The 18,190-nt window shown below is 37.7% G+C and overlaps 1 protein-coding gene across 1 annotated transcript in view; it reads right to left on the bottom strand.

The window, feature by feature from the left end:
* Positions 1–7,445: 7,445 nt before the first annotated feature.
* CEP126 (centrosomal protein 126) overlaps positions 7,446–18,190 on the bottom strand; it is a 42,740-nt gene continuing 31,995 nt past the window's right edge. Inside the window, exons 7-12 of the mRNA XM_030042711.2 lie at positions 15,860–16,021; positions 14,335–14,459; positions 13,950–14,037; positions 13,212–13,421; positions 10,667–10,731; positions 7,446–8,946 (exon numbers count right to left, since the gene is read on the bottom strand). Of these exons, the coding sequence (XP_029898571.1) occupies positions 8,839–8,946; positions 10,667–10,731; positions 13,212–13,421; positions 13,950–14,037; positions 14,335–14,459; positions 15,860–16,021 (758 nt within the window). The 3' untranslated portion in view covers positions 7,446–8,838. The remainder of the gene's footprint in view (positions 8,947–10,666; positions 10,732–13,211; positions 13,422–13,949; positions 14,038–14,334; positions 14,460–15,859; positions 16,022–18,190) is intronic.

Below are 18,190 nucleotides of genomic sequence, written 5' to 3' on the forward strand. Positions count from 1 at the left end.
CTCGGACAACATAGCTTATGGGAGTATTACTACAGCACTCAATATTTGACAGGACTGTGAATAATAGGCTAATTGCACTGTATGCTTATTTATACCAGCAACAGCACAAAAGTCAGTGCAGGTGGAATTGGGAAGTCACATGCCTTGATAATGATAAACTGTCCATGTTTCACAGGAGTATGAAAAAGTGGTGATGACAGCTGGGTGGCACTTAGTTACTTTGAAGCCAGATACCTCCTGTATTCCAGATACACTGTCCTTTAATCTCCTAAGAGCCATGCTGGATTTTGCTGCACTCTGTGTGACTTCATCTCTTGCCGTGACACTCCAAGACAGCCTCCTGCTGAGGTAGCAGAATTGGTCTGCAGGCTTCAGAGCTGCGTTGTCAACACACACGGCTGGGTCAGTCTATTTTCTAGCATGGCAAGACTGGAAAAGGACCTCCATTTTCTTTTTACTGGTGGTCAGGCCAAATTGCCTGGCAGCATTGTTGAAATATTAATTAAAGTGCTGTGCATCCTCTTTTGCGCGCACAATGACTACTCGACTCTCAGCGAAGAGCAGGTTCCAAGGCCATGTCTTTATGACCTTTCATTTAGCACAGAGGCTCTGGGGGCGGCAGGAGAGAAAGTAGCTCTCGGGATATTATTGTTATTCCACCTACTAATGCTTCTTCTGCACTGGAAGAACATTCTCTTGGTGATTATGTATGATTTGCAAATAATAAGCTATCTTAGAGTGACTCAACCATGAACAAACATAAATATGTAAAAAGGCATTTTAAGCTGTGTCTCCACAAATCTTTACATGTAATAAGCTTGAGTGTGACGTTTGATCCAGTAATCAGTCTGAGACTTATTAAGGCCAGAAACATAAGCCGTAGTAAGTGCAGATTGAGACCACTCTATATTTGACTAGCTATTTTCCTGAGAACTTTCTGACCTAAGTGTGTGACAGAAGCTTTCTTTTTTAAATAACTTTATGAATGTTTGCTGGCATGGCAAACCAAAAGAACTAGATACAATAGCCTCTTGGTATAAATCTCTGTTAATGAGATCAGGACTAGAAACTTCATTGTTCAACTCACATTCTGTCTGAACGCAATCTGCTTCTCAAATTATAAATCAGAGGCAAGACACTGTACCATTGTGTAACCCTACACCCCGGCTCTGGAATGTTTCCTAGTCACAAGAGGATTGTCATCATTTCATTTACGAGAGAACTATCAAACAGGCTTGAGCCATATTTGGTCTACAACCCCCCCCCCCCCCAAATTAAGACAAATCCCCCCCCTTGCAGCAGGGTATTTTTGTAGGAACTACACAGAAGCATGCATTATAGTGTGCTACATCCTGAAATCTAAAAACAAAAGAAAAAGTTTATTATGTCTATCATCACTTGCAGAAGCAGTGCTAATTACTAAGGATTAAGAATTTGTTTATATATGCCTTATATATCTCCATCCCTCTAGAAAACAAACATGCATGTGTAATAGGATCATTGAATTGGAAGGTTTAGTTGTGTCTGCAAAGGCATATTGTGTGTGCAAAGCCTCTGCTGTCCCACAAGACCTTACAGCACATTCTGCTTCAGAAAGCAGATCCCTTCTGACGATCTGAGACAGTCAGAGTGAGGGACTTAATCACAGGGTGCGGATGGTGCAGTAATTTCGAGAGGTCTGAAGGACATAATTGCTTTCATGTTTTCATCCAGCTTTCTAACAATCCAAGAAAAAGAGGAAAGACTTACTATATTTATTACTGGCTTAGGAGCTGCCTAGGAAATCCCAAGCTCACTCTTCAGCTCCACCAAACGTAGTCCATTACACCCTTAAACTTACAATCTTTCTGGTCAGACAAGTCACCTTTCGTTTCTGGTAGGAGTCAGTCTACAGGAAGGCTCTCCAGGAAGGGATAGAGGTTCACCCTTAGCAACCTGTGGTCCATCTCCCTAGTTCTGTCTGCTGTTAAGAGCAATATCATGAAAGGTATGTGTAAATACTCATCCTTCTCCCCATATCCCTGCTAGCTGAAACCTCCCTGTGCTGTTCTCAACTACTGAGAACGTCTGTGTTGGTAGTGCCACAGCAGCTGTGCAAAGAAGCGCCATATAGGTCTGTTCTCCAAAGGGAGACTGTGGTCATGGGCTGACTAGAAAATACAGAGATCAGTGTTGCAAGGTGAATAACTAAGGGAAAATAACTCCAGCAACCCGATCAAAAGATCTCTGAAGGCCATGTTCTCCAGTGCCAAACCCTTTGCCTACAGCTGAGAACAGAGTTCATACCTCTTGAGTAGATCATGCAAATAATTTTTGCTTTTTATTAGATGGTCAAATGGAGAAATCAGAAGGGGAAATAATTAACGCTGGCAAGAAATTGCCAAAATATTTAAATGGACCTGAAACTAAATATTTCACATAGCTTTCAACTAATCTGATTAAGTTAAATTTAGGCTCAAAACCTTATCTTGAAGTGAAAAGTCAGATTTTAAATATAAAAAGAAATATTTCAACTTTAGTGATTTTTTTTTTTCTTTGACCAAAACTCTTTGCTGAATATGAAGTATTTCAGGAGCATTTCCTTCTTTAGAAAGAAATGTTTTCATTTATTTCAGTTTGCTTAATGGCACAGTTCTTCAATAACCGACACCATCAAATAACAGACAATGGTTCATTCTATTGGCATTTTTACCTAACTGCATGATAGCACAACCTTAAACAGATTCAGCATCTTTTAGAGTCTCATCCCAGCACCAGTACGAAACATTAAATATGAACAGACATTGCTGAAAATTGGACAAAAGGCATAAGAAAGTGATTTTTTTTTCTTTTTTCTCTTCTCTCCTCTCCCTTTCCTTTCCTTTCCTTTCCTTTCCTTTCCTTTCCTTTCCTTTCCTTTCCTTTCCTTTCCTTTCCTTTCCTTTCCTTTCCTTTCCTTTTCCTTTCCTTTCCTTTCCTTTCCTTTCCTTTCCTTTCCTTTCCTTTCCTTTCCTTTCCTTTCCTCTTTTCTTTCCTTTTTTCTTTTCTTTTCTTTTCTTTTCTTTTCTTTTCTTTTCTTTTCTTTTCTTTTCTTTTCTTTTCCTTTTCTTTTCTTTTCTCTTCTCTTCTTTTCTTTTCTTTTTCCTCTTCTTTCTTCTTCTTCTTCTTCTTCTTCTGTTTCTTCTTCTGTTTCTTCTGTTTCTTTTCCTGCCACTCTGAAAGAGCATGAACTATTGGATACAGATTAAACAAAAATGTTGAACAATTCCTTCCTTCTCAAAACAAACACAAAATTAATATATACAATAATAGAGACTTTATATGTAGATTTGTGTCACCCACAGCCACTTCTGTCACCTGGATCATTGCCACCATTGTTGCTGGCTTGGGATTTATATTCAATATTGAAGGAATCCTGCGGCTATGATTTGAAATACAATTCCAAAAACACTGTGGAGTCATCTCTAGTTATATGGGGTCAAATTCACTCTGGGTGAATAAAAGCAGTGGTGTTAGAGCAGGAATCATTATGAACCAGACTATTATGAATAATATGACGAAGAAAATTAAAGGATATGGAACCTCCTGTATATTTGATCGAGCAGATTTAAGTGTTTCAGTGTATTTGATGACAAGTGAGTCTGATTATTCCCACATACCAACAGCCATGTTTTAGATGGCACTCCCTGTATGCACTCTGCCCATATTTTGCTGATTTCTTTTCTAATGTACATTGTCATTCCTGTTTTGTCTGCAGAATTTGACAGCATCAGCCAGGTTCTCCTCCCCAGCAGTTTTACCACAGCTTCTGCCACACAGGTCAAGACTTGTGTACTAAATACTGTCCTAATACAGGTAAATGCATATTTCAAGGGTGCCCTTTAGTCTCAAGTGCTTTGAGGTACCCTTAGTCCTAATAGCCTATGGTTGTATAGAACGGCAATGTTCACTGCTGCAATTTAACACAAAAGTTGGCTGCCCCCAAACACTGTCATAAAGTAAAGGCTTATTTGTGCCTCTTTTGGCTAGAAAACATAGTGTTTAAAATATTTGAAACATGGAGTACAGCTGTAAATAGTCACTCTGCAAAGGCCTTCATCCCTTCACAAGGCTGCAGTTCTGTCATCCTGTGAATCTGGCAGCTACAGAAAACACTTTTTTCCCATGAAGGCTAATTGGCCAGGAGCAATGGCTGGAGGAGGAAGTTCTCTGGCATCTCCCAGACCCCATCTTCCCCCCCTAAAACCGCTGCAGCTCTTGCCACCACCAAGACCTTATCAACCAGCATAGGCAGGGACCCTGCTGCCTGATGCCCTGGGCTGGCAGAAAACTCCAGAAGAGGATGGAGAATTAGAGTCTTGTTCAGAAACCCCAGGCTGCTGTGGCAGCTCCAGCTGCAGCCCAGCCAGTCCCCGTCTCCCTGCCTGTCCCTGCCAGCACTGAAGACACGGCATAGTTCCCATGTGGCTGCACCTTCACCCAAGCCTCACACCCACAGCACCTTCATGCCTGTCACCGCTGCCTCCAGTGCCAAACGCAAGCAGGGGCCCTTCTCGCCCTGGTCAGGAGGCCTCAGTCCGTTGCCTCCTGACCCCCTAAAACCTAGCCGCAGGTGCTGGAATGGGAGGTGGCTATTAGCCGGCGGTGCCCTCCCAGATGTAGAGGTAGATAATATCCTTCCTGGTGTTGGAGGGCACTGCATAGGAGATGGAGGATAAGGTGGACCTTGGTGGGGGTGGTTTCATGCCCTGCAAACCCCTGATGGGGCATAAAGATTGTGTTAACATCAGCCCCTTTCTTCTAACCCTGGCCTTCTCCTGGCCATGTCTGCTTGTCAATGACCCCCTCATCTGGCTCTGCTCCACTGCTGTTTGCAACCCATTTGGGACATTCTCCCTGGCTGCTGCCTTGCATTAGCTGATGGGCTGAAGACAATGCTGTGTCTACACCACTATTGTAACTTTCCCCGAGTAAAGCTGGAATGGGTTTATCGTTACACGCTCCATATGGCCACAGAAGAGCTGTGGAGCTGCCATCTCATGCTGAAATCTTGCCTTCATTTGACCCTGGAGCTTTACTGCTTGCTTGCAGGCCTTGGATTTGTACCGTATTTATCACAATCAAGTTTTCCTGGGCATTGCGGTAGTATAAGTAAAATATTATGCCATGGGTAAATTTCCCTTATATATCCATGATTTATGGATGGGCCAATTTACTCAATGTTGCAGCTCAAGGAGCATATTAAACTAAGAGGGAAGCTGAGTGTAAAGCAGCAAATTTCTTTCCAAGAAGAAGAACACTTTTGCTTTCTGTGAAAGTTTAATCTTATCAATGAAAAATTAATTTTGTGCTCTGGCTCCCCCATACAACTTGATGCGACCTGTTGGTCTTTAGCCTTTTGCTTAAAGTTTACTTTGTCGCGTGGGAAAGGATACATACTGGGGACACATGGTTATTTTTTGGGACCATTTGCATGTTATTCTCTGTAAAAGCACTGAGCTGTGCTTGCACCTAAAACCATCCCTATGTATGCTCAATGAAGCTGAAAATTAGGCACATAGGTGCACATTTAGAGAAGCTTTGTGGGTGTTTTGTGTTTAGGCTTATGCTGGAAACTATAACTTTAACCTGGCTTTCAAGTTTTCTTTTCATATTAAAATTTTATTGTAGAAAGAAGATGGACTAATTTCTTTAAAAAGCAGCAAAAATGGTAGGCAGAGTGAAGAGTTTTTGAAAGAAATCTAGGGCACCAAGTTTTATTATGTTCATGTCTAAAACAAGCTTGTTGATTTTAACATAGTTACTTTTCTTCATACTTGAAAAATAAAATTAAGCCTTTTTTTTTTTTTTTTTTAAATTTCTATGTGATGAATAGAAAAGCCTGGAAACATCAGTCTGAAGAATAACCATCAACTGATGGGAAGAAAAGACCTTGTTGGCTCTTCACAAGTACTCAGAATCCAGCAGCTGCCTCTCGGTCCACTCTCATAATGCACATTCCTGATGCCTGAGAGTCACACTGTTTAGACACCTAAACAAAAACTATACTTTAGTATTGTCAAAAGAGCCAAAGTGATCTAGGAAACAAGGTTATTATCTTTGAGCTGAAGCTTGTCACCCTGAATCAAATAACTCATTTGAAAATATTTTCCTAGAAACATAAATGCAGGCACCTGTTTTTGGAAAAAATCTCTCCATTTAATTGAGGAAGCTGACTCATGGGCTTTGCTTTTGCCACCTAAACCGATTAACAGGAGAAGAAACCTGGTTAAGCTGGTACTCTGGCTTGCTGACTAGCAGGGTTGGTTTTGATCCATGGCCTCTGGTATTTGGATTATTTGCTTTCTTAATCTCTGTGGGGAAACTTTCTCTCACTATTTAAATATTAAATCCTCGCCATGCTGGAATGTCTCAGTGTACTGCATACAGACAGAGATGTAAGGACTCAGTATTTTCAGTGCAAACCAATTTTGAGTTCCAACTCAGAAGGCCTTTGTTCATTTGCTCTGAGATACATGCATATCTCTTGCTGGGAATTTGACATGTATTAGAGCACCAAAGACCCAATAAGTAGACACACATCAGAATCCTTTAGGCATGTGGACTGCAGCTATAGTTTCCCTTTTCTGGCGGCAGTGTCAGGGCAGATGGCAACAGCGACCATAAGACACCAAGTTTCTGCAACTTTGATGTTTACAGTTTATCTTAACAGGCTCCGGACTGAAGTCAGACCCTTTAAGCCTACCAGATTTTTCCTCCAAAGATGTTGCAATGCCTAGCTAGAGGAGAAAGGTAGCATTATTCCATTCTTGAAAACATTGTTTTGAAAAAATCAATCTTTCCTTAAACCTCCTTTGTAAAATTTCAGCTGTTAACTATTTGCTACATATATAGCTCACCTTAGTCTTGGGACACCATGCACCAGCAGGTAGCTCTAATCCCCTGATAAATTGTCTATTGTTATGATGGGCGCATTTTCCTCTTCTCTTCTTTTTTACAGGCTGGTTCCCTCCTAAGCAATGGCAGCACTTATTAAAGATAATGGTATGATGATCTTGGTATGATGGGGAATAACAAAGCTTCAAAAATACTTTTGCCAAATAATTCTTTAATCGCTTCTTTTGGGAAGATGCATTCCATTTGAAGAAATGCCAGTGTCCTTCTGGGTGCATGTTCCCATGGTTGCTCTGGTACAGCACTGAGCCCACTCCTGAAATACAACTCTCCTAAGCTCCCATACACTTTAACAAAGACGAGCAATAACAGTGTGTGGGGTTCAGGCACCTCTCTGGTGGAAATACGGTAGTGCTTAAGTCCCCCGACAAGCCCCACAATTCTTACTATATAGATACGAATGGAAAATCAGGCATCAAATAGGACTTATAAATCCAGAGATTTAGTAAATTGCTTTTATTGCTTCTAGCAGCTAATTACAAGCCTAGATTTGTTGACAAATTCCATGCATTGTATATACCTTCTACAGCTTGTTTCACTATTTATCTACTATGTACTGAAACAGCAGAGGAAGAGCAAAGAGAGGAAGTTAAAAAGTTACCACTCCTTAGCAATTAACTAACTTCACAGATTGAGGTATCATGCTAGTTAACTAACTAAAGGCCTTTAATCTAGAACTGACATAACAATGCAGACAGGTTTATCACCAAACACGTCAAATCTGTTGACAAGTTAATCATCATGCTACAGACGCATCTAAAATTGAGGGATCAATGTATAATCTGCCAATCCAAGACTGCCAAAACCAATCCGTCTCTCCAACCTAACTACTTGCAAAGACATCTGCAAGTGCATCTAGCTCTGCAGAAAGACACTCAGACACGTTCTTAGACTATATATGTCCTTATGCAGAAAATACTAATCTTTGGCTCCACCTGGGTGTCTTAAACACAGGAATGGAGTCCTCATCTCCAGGCCTGTTGTCCCCACTTTGCTTCCTTTTATGTAGAGATTTTGTAATAGTGATTACAAAGGTAAAGTCAATCAGGAAAACCAAAAGCCAACATTTGCTGATGAGCTAGCTGGGTACTTATGGTTTTGTGTTTCTAGAATAGTTGGTTTAGCCTAAAGCTGACATTGATGTAGAGAGGTTTACCTATGTGCTTCAGTGAAAGTGCATCTACATACCATTAGTTGTATGTTTCCTTCCAAAGCACCTTTCTTTCTAATTTTCTGACAGTTTCAGCCTGGGGTTCTTTACATGAGGAGCTGAGGAAGAATTCCTCTTTAAGTGCAAGTGTTGATAAATGTTGTTGGGAAAATCTGGAGAACAGGAATCTCCAACAAATTCAGCAAGACCTGCAGGAGCATATGCTAGGAGAAGTATGATGTTGGGAGCACAGTCAGTTTTAGAGCCATCAGATGTAGCTACTGAATAAGGGCAACACACAGTCTGCAATAATTTGCAATACAGACACCAATATAAAGATAAAAGGTGAAAGTCCAGGTATTATTTACTGATATCAAATAACTTTTACAATATATATTTTACAAGTGTAATAGAATCTATTAGCGAATCTTAAAAAAATCAAGAAGTTAGGAAAGTAGTTTACACATAATCTAAGTAGCAAAATATTTGTTTTCCTTTCACTTTAATTATGGGTACAGGAAATTTACACAAACAATACAAACACTAAAAATGTGACATATTTTCATTCTTTTAATTTTACAATAAAGTGCATAATAAAATAGACATAATTATCCCCAAAATGCTTACCAGTTAATTGACATTCATTATTTGAGTTACTGCTTTCGTCTTTATTTTGTTGCCAATTTTATAGTGTTAAATAGTATACATATTACTTATAAAGTACATAGAGCTGCAATATCCTGAAGCAGATAATGTCAGTATCTCCTGTACAATTGCAATCGATTGCTAGCTGAGGCATTCTGGTACTGCTGTGAGGCTATTGTAGTGCTCACCAAAGGGGAGGATATACATTGCTGAATACTCTATAATAAAATGGAGAATAATGAGATATACAGGTATATAAACAGAAATGTGATTATGTATAATATAACATTCAAGAAACATCATCTGATGATATCATGTGATCTGTTTTCCATTATATAAGCAACTGTGCAACTTCATCTGGATTTAGAGGTTGCTATTACAGGGTGCAATGTCATTCACGTGAATTACTGAGTGAATATCCATACTTTATTTGGCTGCTCTGAAACTAGGAGAGCTGAAGTGCGTTGTTCTCTTGGTGAAGTAAAAATCTTAAATCCCATTGCTTCTCATAGCGGAAGGGTTGATGAAATCTCAGTCTTCTATACTTTTTCTGCAGCTGGGAACTTGTATGACACTTGTTCACTCTTATCATCAGGAAGAATTCCAAGCCACTGCCTGAGATCTGAATGTATATCTACAGCTGGACACCTGTTTAAATGCTTAAGTATATATTTGTAGGGAAAGAAGGGTCTTAAATGTCCATCAGAGAACTTACAGTTCCAGAGACTGGACAGCCTGAGTAACATCTAGTGTTTATATCTTATTTATGAAACAAAAATCTTGTAGATGAGGAATTAGTGGGAGAAAGCTTTGTCACAGACCAGCCAGCCAAGAAGTCTGACTACTGAAAGCCAGGAAAATGCATTGGTGGGGGGAACAGCTTTTTTTTTTTTTTTTTTTTTTTTTTTTAAGTAGGACAGGCTGTGAAGACAGCCCCAGAGAATATACAAGCTCAAAAATGCTTTAGTAAAACACAGTTAGATCCAATAAAGGTAGCTATGCTACACTAATTGCTGAAAACTACAAAATTTACAAGTTGTTTAGCCATAAAGAATGAAATTTGTAAGGAGGCAGAAGAGAGGAAGCTGAGGTTCGAAGTCACACCTACTGCTAAGATTCACAAGAAGAGAGGTAATGATGTGCTCTGCGTTATTTTCATAGTCCCACTTCAAAACCAGGCAATCATTTTGAATTTAGGAGCCTGGATACTTTCTGGGGTTTTTCAGTCTCAAACTCAGTAAGTGGGAAAAGCCTTCTGAATAAAGTAAAGCATGTGAAGTACACAGTCGTCTGTCTATATTTTTTCCTCAGTACAAATATATAGTAAAGGAGGAGACTGATAATACAGAATTATAAATACTACTCCCACGTTATAAACTGAACACTTGAAATGTAAATTTTGTACTTCGGACACTCATCTGCCTATTCAGTTCTCTATATTCCAGGTATCATGATTATTTTGTTTGAAACTGACAAGATCTAGAATATATGGAACAAAATACAAACACTTATTGAAGCAAGGTAATACCTATCGCTTATAGAACATGGCATATCTGCAGGTCAAAGTAAGAATTCATTGTATTACCAATTACTTTATGCACTACCATGCATCATTCCCCCTTCCCTCTCTATGTTATGGACCCTGTTAAATTACTATTCCTTAAAAGTTCTTAGAACTTCCTGGACTTTGCAAGCGTCTTCAGATTCCAAAAGGAAAATTAAGCCAGAGGATGAGGCAGTCTGGTATAAACTGTTAAAGCCTGTTTACAGTACTATAAAGTTCATATGTATTTTTTTTACATAAATAGAAATCTGAAAATCTGGCAAGCCAGTTGAAGAGATTGATGTCAATATTTTCAATTATGTTTTTACTATAAAATAAGCCATAAGGTCAGTTTGTAGGAATTAAATCTGAACATATTTAAATGAAATACTTACTAAAGGCGTGGTTATCTGCAAAACACTTGCAGCAGATGGGTTTCTGGTGATGGCTTCTTGAACATCTGAAAAGAGCATAAAAGTATATCTTAAATATTATATAAACCAAATACTACAGTAGAAATATGATTCACAGTAAAATATTCAAAACACAACTTCCCAGCGATTGTGGAAAGGTAGTTTAATATCACTGTTCTTTTCTTCCCTACCAACAGCTGCTGAAGTATATGCCGCATCTGTATTTTTAAAATTTGCAATTTATTATCTGAACAAAAAATTTAATGTCAATAAAGAAATCTAAAGCTGGAGAAAAGAATGCCAGCTACTCTAAGCTGGCAACAAAAATTTCAGACTTAGGTTGGTTAGTGACTAACTGTTATTCATTAAAAAGACCACTATGAAGGTACACAGTTTTAGTCGCTTAATTTGGTAACATGTGAAAACAAAGCCAAAAAAGGGGTTCAAAAAGGTCACAGTTTAAAAAAGCAACATACTTACATGACATGTAAGTACTTACAACACTTTACTTACTTACTTACAGGTGCATACTTACATGTACTTACATGTCCTATAAGGCCACCTGTAAAATTTCCCAGCTTTTTACCAAGTAATCCCCAAATAATTAGGCAAGCTAATTAAATTTCTAAGATACATATATATATATATATGTATTACATTAATTTTCACAGTTACTTCATTTGCAATCAGTTAACTCCTATGATTCTTTCATTGTTTCTTTCATATTCCTTATGTACTTTTCTTATAGTTTCCATAGTTTTCCTTTTCACACTTTGCAAACTTCAGCTTTCTTGCTCCCAGTTCTTTTGCTGCATTTACCTTTGCCTCTATTTCTTTGTCATTTCTCTGTTATTTATACAGCAATTTATTTTATATTTTCTTGAATTTCTCTTTTCATATGTACTTTCTTAACCAGAGCACATCATACTAAAACTCCTCTCTGACAAAAGACAGAATTCTTCTCTTCTGTTTGCCTGGAAGCAATAACCATGAGGTACGATATAATGAAATTCTGAACCACTGTTTGACGTGAGCAAGAATTGGAAGCTACCGCTGCAGAAAGTTTCTAAGCGGTTGCAAAGATCTTTTATTCTGCTGTTGCAGTTTACAGGAAACTGAAGCCGTTTTCCTCAAAGTCAAGCAATCCACCATTTAATGTAGAAATGTATGGATAGTGTGCAGAAGCTTAATAAGCTCTGGTTTAGTCTGATTCCAGTTAATAAGGGGATAAACTTGGGTAACCTGACCATGAAATTGTGCAGTCCAGAAGGAAAAGTAGTGGAATAGTAAAATAAAATCAATGGACTTCAAGAAAGCAGACTCTTATAAACTAAAATAATTGGCATGTAAAATTTCATATGAAAAAAGTCTAAGGAAAACATAAAAATCCAGTTGGTAGTTCCATAAACAGCAAAAAATGGCAACCAGAATTTATTCCAATGATATGGAAAGCCAAGCAGTCCAGTGAAGAGACCATGTGGACTAAGTCACAAGGTCCCCACTGATTTCAAATACAGGATGGAGCACACAAAATACAGAAACTATGTCAAACTAATGAGAATTTTTATGAAAGACCTGTATGATCACGTAGGTCAAAGCAAATACTAACCATTAGATACAGTAGCAAGAGACCCAAGAAGGATGTTTGTTCTATGAGTACACTAGTTAAAATAGGATGATGAATGAAAGTGTTAGCTAACTAATCACTGGAGAGAAAAAATTATCAAGAACAAGTACAGATATTTCCCCACATTCTTCAGCAAAATGGAAACTGTGATTGGAGAGCTCATGTAAAAAGCACCACTATGAAGCAGGTAAGAAATCAGCCTGGCATAGAGAAAGAACAGGTTAGAGAACACTTAAGTAAGTTTGACGTTTGTAAAATAGTTACGCAAGTGATATTCACTAAAACATTCAGATTTGGCTGCAGCACTCTCAGAACTCAGTATTTGTGATCTTTAAGAATTCATGGAGAAGAGGAACATTCTAAAAGACTAGAAGAAAGAAAATGAAAAAACATTCATTATAAAGGGTTACATTTGCAAAAACATAGGATATATAATATAAAGGGTAAATATTCGCAAAAATAACTGCAAAAAAATTAAGGTGGATAAGCATTGGAACAGATTCCTAAGTGAGGCTGATACATCTGATAAATCTTTAAAGAACAATTTTGACAAACATCTGTTAGAAGAAACAACAGCTACTGTTGGGCTGAGCCAGTTTCTGAAGGTGTCCTCTAGTCACATTTTGAATGATTTTTTTGGACCAAGGCAAAGTCACCATTATTTTAAATTAATTTCATTGACTTTAAGAAAGGTTTCATGATTTTGATCTACTGTTTGCTACATTTAGTAAATACTACTACTACTACTACTACTAATAATAATTAGAATAAAAATATTTCTATCACAGGATTCATGTTTTTAAAAATTTAAATTTATTAATTTATTTAAAATTAATCCATGACAACAAAATATAGTTATTTAATCACTTGATATAGGATCCTTTTTATTATCAAACTTACTTTGTAGCCTTTGATCGAGACGATCAAGAGACTGGAAAATCTTCTGTTCTTCTACTGAAAGCGTACTCATGCCTGGACGTGGAGCCCTGTGAAGCAGTAAGGGCTGTCTATCTGGTTGCACACTTTCCATAGCTGCCAGGATTTCATCCTCTGCAATGGGTGTACTCGCTAGTTTTTCTGCCATAAGAAACTGAACAGTGCTTTCTGAAACTGAAGAGATTACAGGGGTAACTTCAAATGAGAAGAGCTCATTACATTTAAATATACTGCTTGATTTCATGACTATAGGTCTGTGAAACTCAAAATACACATTAAAAGATCAAAAAGGTTGCAAAGTCAGGAAGCATGATATGTTAGAAAATGACATAATTGAGATCACTAATGCATCTTGCAGTTGGCACTAGAGCAAGTTCTACTGACTTCGGAAATATGTAATGACAGCAAGCAATACCTTTCCATATCCTACAGTTATGTATGATGCATACAGCTGTCATACAGTTAAATACAAACAGGAATGGAATGAAACTTGAGTATACATTGTAATGCACTTATAAAACCATCAATATCATGACACATGATGCTATATCTTACATTTCCGTGAAAAAAATTAGGTTTAGACAACAAACTACCCTTTCTTACTTAGAATCAACGATGCCAAAAGACACAAGTGATGTTACGCAGTGGATATATTAGGTCACTATATATAACAGAGAATTGAAGTGAGATGTGTTACTGTACCTTCATCAGACTTATAGGTGTTATTCATATTTTGTACTGGATCAAATGCAGATTGAACAGGACTCAGCTGGACAGTACATAACGAATTCTATCAAAAATATTATAAGAATATTTTAAGTGTAATTTAAGGTAACTATACTACTTGTGAACATTTTTTGTTTATTATTTCATATTACTAAATAACTTCAAGTGCAAAAATATTAGTGTATACTAATACAGTGATGTATTCTAGTTTGTTTTATTCTTTTCATTAGCAGTGACAGCAAGCTGACTAAGCACACCAATTGAAAATTGTGTGACACTGAACAAATCTTTGGTATTCCTGAAACTCTTTCCATTCTGAAGATAAATAAGATTTTTATTTTTTATAGTATTTAATATCTACCTGCGCATGATGAGTAGGCTTCCATCTTTTAGAGGCTATGCTTTGTCTTCTGTGTTCTGAAAAACCTCTGTGTTTATTCTCATGGTTGTCAAAAACCTGTTTTTGTCTTGTAACAGGGGCAATACCTTAAATGACATGCATACAAAAATAAACCAAAAATGTGTAAAAACATGATAAAGATAGTAGTAGTAAAACTAATAATGGTGAGTAAATGTCTCTGTCCAAATTTAGATGTTTACCTTGTGTATGTTTACATCTGATCTTGCTAAATGTATTTTCTTATAGTGAAAAGAGAGAAACAGGCACTTCTAAGGCATATTTAATTTCATGTTAGCATAGGACTATGAGATACAGAAAGTAATGTTTTAGAAAATAAGAAGCAATTAGAGAACAATCCTAAAGTCTAATTGTCCAACACAGTAAATGCCTGTTGCAAAGATGCTGTATCTTATACCTTAATGGATTCAACATTTGTTAAGATTACATAGCACTGTGCAGAAAACATGTAATAGTTCACACAGTTTATTTGATTCACAGAATCACAGAATAGTAGAGGGGGGAAGGGACCTCTGGAGGTCATCTGGTCCAATCGCTCTGCTCAAGCAGGGCCACCTAGAGCTGGTTGCCCAGGACCATATCCAGGTGGCTTTTGAGTATCACCAAGGATGGAGACTCCACAAAGTCTCTGGGCAACTTGTGCCAGTGCTCCATCACCCTCACAATAAAAACCCAGTGTTTCTAAAGTTCAGAGGGAACCTCCTGTGTGTCAGTTTGTGCCCACTGAAAGGACCAGAGGCAATGGGCACAAAAGAGCCTGGCTCCGTCCCCTTTGCACCTTCTTTCCAGGTATTTATAGACAGTGCTAAGATCCCCCATGGCCTTCTCTTCCCCAGGCTGAACAGTCCCAGCTCTCTCAGCCTTTCCTCATAGGAGAGATGCTCCAGTCCCGTCATCTTCCTCGCACTTCATTGGGCTCTCTCCAGTCTGTCCATGTCTCTCTTGTACTGAGGAGCCCAGAACTGAACACAGTCATCCAGGTGTGGCCTCACAGGTGTGATTTGAATCATTGTTTAAAACCTTAGTGCTACAGCTTGGGATTTTCTAGTTAATCTTACTAATTTATATATCTGTATACTAATTTTAATGACAGTACTGCTATATACTATTTTCCCTCAACTAGAGAGGCCTAACCTAGACACTGTACCTCAAATTTATTTTAGTTTTGTCTGGTGTAATAATACATTTTCAAAATTAAAGCATCAAGTTTCAAAATTAAAATTAAGTTCTTAATTAAACTTTCATGCATACAAACTTGAGATGCAAGTCAGCATTTTCATGTGCAAGTCAGGAATCTACATATCCAAGGAGATATTATATTCTCATTTGTAAATGCAGTTACTTGATTTATACTTGAGAAGAAAAATTACCCATTCATGATTAGACCAAGAGGACTTTTAGTGATTTTAACAGAATTTTATTTCTTTAGTTGTTATTACAGTGATATTTAACAAAGCAGAACTCTTACCATTTGCAGGAAAAGAACACAATTCATTGATCCTAGAAGCAGACTTGAAACTAGTCATCTGGCTGCTGCCATCAGTGGTAACATGGGACACATTAGCTTTAAAAGGTTGCCATTTAGCTATATGTGAATTATTGTAATGTGACACATGGTGCTGAATAGCACCTGAAAAGAAAAGGAAATGTGATCATGTTATATTCAATACAAGGTAAAGTTTAAAAAGAAGCAAAGAAGAAACCCCTTGTTATATTAGTAATCACATAATGTTTTTCTGAAAAATAAAATCCAAAGTTGCTCTATTGATATGCATCAACACTTAATTAGTTTGCAAGACATGCTAGATCTATGCCAAGGAAAAGACTCCTTTGAGAAATGTAAGACAAAAATATAATAAGCAATAGTATCTTTGAAGGCATGAGATACTGAGCAGTCTACCCCTGTTTAACTATAAGGATGTGAATTAGTCCCGTATTTGTCACAGGCTAAATGTTAAACATATTTTTAAAGCATTTTACTGACTGAACACCAAAGAACTTCTAATCTTATATTATGTGTCAGCCAGAAGATACACCACTTGAAGCCTGGAAGTCCAATTAAAGGAAGATCCTCATGGACAACGATTTTATTTATTCATCTTGTTCCCACTTATTCTTTCTGTACATTTGGCCAAGCATTGCAACAGATCACATTTTCTACAGTGTCCTCCCAGACCTCACTGAACTTTGTAATAGTGCCACAGCAGATATTTTACTCAAGAACAATGCAGTATCCAGTCTCTCATAGCAAGAACTTCAGGACAAAGACTATGGTGATCTATGTGCATTTGCAGGCAATAGAACCAATAATTGCAACTCATTAAGAGTTATCTAGAGTATTTAAAACAAAGAGTTTCAAAACACAAGATCTAAGCAGATACTGAGAGAGGGCCATCTACCCAAATTTTAAAAAGAGGTTACTCAGCTCTTCCTCTAAAAGAGCTGGATCTATGTGACACTGTGGATGTAGCATTTAAAGTTGCAGTGAAAACAATATTAGTAGTGCACACCACTTTGACCCACTAAATTTCCTGATTCATTGATCTGATGTGCATATAAGGAGATCAAGAGGCAAGCATCTCTGCTGGAGGCGAGATACGGTAATGCAAGACTTCATTCATTTCCAATGTAAAATTAAATAGGTTAATTTAAGTCACACATATCTTAAGCTCATCTGTTTGACTTTGAACTGGAATGGAGAAGCAGATAACATTTCCCACCCCTGCTTTAGGCCAAGAATATTCACCTACCTCTGCTCTTACACAACAGAGCTCTTCTGAATCACTCCGTAGTTAAAACTATGCATTACTGTAGATAAAACTAGAAATTTAGTTTTTTACGTTATGGGAATTACTTGTGGTAGAAAGTATCTTTGAGCTGCATGGCCAAATCTCGGGGTGATCCCAGTACGTGAAGCAGTTTGGAGTGCTGCTTGTACCTGAAGCAGGGTCTACAGCTTCAGGAGCTCTGCCTCCAGCTGCAACCCTGAACAGGAAGCAAACCAGCATACAACATACAAATTACAAGCACAAGGGTGCCATCAATGCCCAAGGCACAGAATATAGCTAGGCTGCAGGGGTGAAACAAGGCATTAAATTAAAAAGCATGCAACCTATTTTGAAATGTAAAACCCATGAGATTAAAGTTTATTCTCCCAAAATTTCTTATGCATCTTTCCTCTAACTTACCAATCAATCTCTGCATCATATTGCTCCCAAGGTTAATTTTTAGTAAAAGGCAGGATTGGTCCTCAAATTTCTTAAAATTCTTTATAAATCAGACATACTTTGCAGCACAGCAAAATTTGCCTGGTATCAGCTCTTTATTTTTAACTTACATGTAATTTTTTTGAGCATTAATTGTGCTACTGGGACTAAAACTTAATAATTTTAGGCACTTACAGGGTCAGCATTTTAAAAACATGGTAGATCCACATTTCTTTCACTCTCAGGTGGCAGTGACTGTTGGACAACTAGCTATGACTCCCAGTTACCTTGTAAAACTTGTTCACATAAACTTAGTCACTTCCTCCTATATCATTATTTAGACCACCTGTCACATCTGCTCATTAGTCAGGAATATAATCTCAGGGAAAATACTTCCTTTTCATTTAATATTGTAGAGAGCTATTAAAAATGGGGATCGACATTTGAGAGGCCTCTGGGCACCACTAGAATAGAAATGACAATGACAAATGGTGAAAACTTCTTAAAACTGGCTGTATTGTGTGAATGGATGAAAGGCTGGATGTTTTATCTGAAAACAAATTGGTGATGTAATTGAAAAAGACTTTCGTCTG

This window comes from Aquila chrysaetos, chromosome 19 (genome assembly GCF_900496995.4).
Source record: "Aquila chrysaetos chrysaetos chromosome 19, bAquChr1.4, whole genome shotgun sequence".
Classification (NCBI taxonomy): Eukaryota; Metazoa; Chordata; class Aves; order Accipitriformes; family Accipitridae; genus Aquila; species Aquila chrysaetos.